At 37.5% G+C, this 2,898-nt stretch overlaps 1 protein-coding gene across 1 annotated transcript; it reads right to left on the bottom strand.

Annotated features, from left to right (window-relative positions):
• Positions 1-1,152: 1,152 nt before the first annotated feature.
• On the bottom strand, positions 1,153-2,676 carry LOC148196985 (cyanidin 3-O-galactoside 2''-O-xylosyltransferase FGGT1-like). The gene has a single exon (XM_088092907.1). The coding sequence runs from the start codon at positions 2,535-2,537 to the stop codon at positions 1,164-1,166; it is 1,374 nt and encodes a 457-aa protein (XP_087949033.1). The 5' UTR covers positions 2,538-2,676; the 3' UTR covers positions 1,153-1,163.
• Positions 2,677-2,898: the final 222 nt, after the last annotated feature.

The raw sequence follows: 2,898 nt of genomic DNA, 5'->3' as shown, positions 1-2,898 counted from the left end.
ACAATTAATTAAAATAGGAAACACACTTCGAAGTGCGGTTAGGAAAGAAACAATTAACAATTACATAGATAGGAAACGCACTTCGAAGTGCGGTTAGGAAAGAAACAATTAACAATTAAATAGATAGGAAACGCACTTCGAAGTGCGGTTAGGAAAAAATTAATTAAAACGCACTTCGAAGTGCAGTATTAATTTTTGACTTTTTGTTAATAAAGGGTAAAGAAGTAAAATTGGGGGTGCAGGATGAAGGCAGTGAGGTGTAGGAAGAATCACTCAAGAAAGAGTTGATAAAAAAGAAAAAGAAAAAGTTGTAAAAGAAGAGAGAAAAGAAAAGAAGAGATTGAGAGAAAAAATGAAAAAAATGAGAAAAATCTTCATCACCCTGAAGAGTGTTCCAGAAAAAAAAAGATGCAATTTGGGTGCATTGAAGAAATTTTCAGAAAATTGGGGATTAGAATTCCTGTGACTGAAACACTGCAACAAAATCCTGAATATGCTAAGTTTTTGAAGAAACTCATCAAAAGGAGGAAACAATTGAGATATAAGGAGAGTGCAGTGTGATCTTGCAGAAGGCACCTCCTCTTAAGGTTAGAGATGATTAATTTTCTTGAATCTCAATACCTAACACTTCCATCAAAAGATGATTACTAGAATTTTTCTCATATAAGTTACACATTACAAAAAAAGGGAAAAAGTTAATTCCATAGCCAAATAAAAATAACACCTATAGAAAAAGATATATAGATGAATGTTTGATTCCTCGTTTTGTTATCAATCCCGTTGAAATTCAAGATCTGAATATTGTGCACAAAGATAGAAGTTCCAAAGAAAAGGAAAATACCACAACAAAAGGAAGAAATTTCACGTAGACATAATTGTTGAAGAATTGTACCATTATTATTGAATGTACTGATTATATATTTTATTAAATAATGGAATTATTTTAATGGAAGGTAAATTTGTTTAGTAAAAATTGGTACCAAAATCACTTATAACCGGTATTTTTTTATATAACGGTATACATGTTCATGATGATATGTTATATAATTCATGGATCAAAATTATGTCCGGAACATGGAAATGGGGGCTTGAAATGCAGACACTTGATTTTAATACTTATAAACCAAAAAAATCCTACTGATTCAGTACGAATAATAAGTGAATCAATCTGAATTGCTGAAGATTATATCCTGAAGCTTGTGACAGAAAGCATCAACACAAGATGACTCAAATTTGTCACTTAGTAAAAGGTTCCTCAGTTTGATGTGATTTGCTCTTACTTCTCTGCCAAGCTCATTCTCATCATCCATCACAATTTTCACAGCTTTGCACACACTTTCCTTGGTGAACAACCCGTCTTCTTCCCCTTTCTCCACTTCCACTCCTACCCTCAATTTTTCACCCATGGTTCTTGCGTTGATGATGAAATCAGAGCCAAGGCGAGGCAACAACACCAGCTGACACTGGTTCACAAGTGCCTCAGTTAGAGAAGCTGCACCACAGTGTGTTATGAAGCACCCAACAGAAGGGTGTGCCAAGATCAGTTGTTGCTGCACCCACCCCCCATATACAATCCCTCTTTCTTGAACCCTTTGTTTGAACCCTTCTGGGAGAGCATTCTCAAGGCACTCAAATTCAGTAGGGGGCTTAAGTGCTGCAAGGAATGGCATTCCTGTTAGCTCAAGACCCAAAACCAATTCTTGCAATTGGTTTTTCTGTAAGGAGTTTTCACTTCCAAGGGCACAGTAAATCACTGAACTCGCCTTGAATCTACAGAGCCATTCACCCCATTTTGCTTCCAAAGTAGAGTTGGATGACTCAGGCACAAGAGGACCTGAAAGAAAAACAGGCTTACCAAACTGCGTCTCTAGATAATCCACGTAAGGCCCTTCTATTTCTCTGCAACCTTTGAATCCAATACAATCTGCCAAGTCTGCACCAACAGATATACGATCGTAGAGAAGAACACCATTGCCAAACTCCAATTTCCTTGCTGCAGCAAAGAACTTAACTTCATGTTCGTGCAGCTTGATAGAACAATCAGGAAACCCTGAAGGTGGTTTTCTCATGTCACCTTCTCTTTCTCTAGCTGGGGATGCCATGTACCCTATTGTTGCAGGACTAATAATCCAGTACTGAAGAGATTTGATTCCGATCCTACGAGTCAAGTTTGGTAGCCAATATGTTGCAAAGTCAAACAAAACAATGTGTGGTTTGAGTTCAAGCAGTAGAAATTCAACATCCTTCTGTGTAAGATCCGTGACAGAGGCAATAAGTGGGAACAAAGAAGAGGGAACATCTGAAGTAGTTTCTGCACCACAGGGAAGACCATCAACGTGAGGAACACTGATAGGGACAAAGGTGATGAGACTTGGATGAAGGTTGAGGTTTTCTAGCTTGGCTTGTGTTCTTTTGGGTATGAAGAATGAGATCTTGTGTCCCCTTTTGGCTAACTTGTTGGCAAGGTGGAGAAATGGGGTTAGATGCCCCATAGCAAACCATGGATACATTGCTATGTGCAAAGAAGCTGCATTCATTGTGCAATTGATAGTTGTAGGCTCGTTGTGTATCTTAGATTCATAGAGAAAATGGTTTTGCAAAATTGTAACAAATGTGTTTGTTTTACAGACCTTTGTCCAAATCGACACTTCCAGTTTTTCAAGATTTCTCTCTAACTAACTTCCGATTCCGACAGAAATTAAGTAAAATCTTATAACATACGTAATCAAATTTGTTACTACGAGGACGGGGCCAATAATTGTGACAGATATGTTAGTGGAATGCTAGGTTCGGTTTCCATTGCCAACCACAAACGTTGTTATCAATGTGACATGCATACTTTATGAAAGTGACATGCATACTTTATGTACTCCGATCCGTTGAACATGTTATCTATAA

This window comes from Vigna umbellata, chromosome 6 (assembly GCF_029865625.1).
Source record: "Vigna umbellata cultivar VRB3 chromosome 6, Vumbellata_1.0, whole genome shotgun sequence".
Lineage (NCBI taxonomy): Eukaryota > Viridiplantae > Streptophyta > Magnoliopsida > Fabales > Fabaceae > Vigna > Vigna umbellata.
The sequence above is the reverse complement of the archived record's forward strand: the minus strand, read 5'-3'. Positions and strand labels throughout refer to the sequence as shown.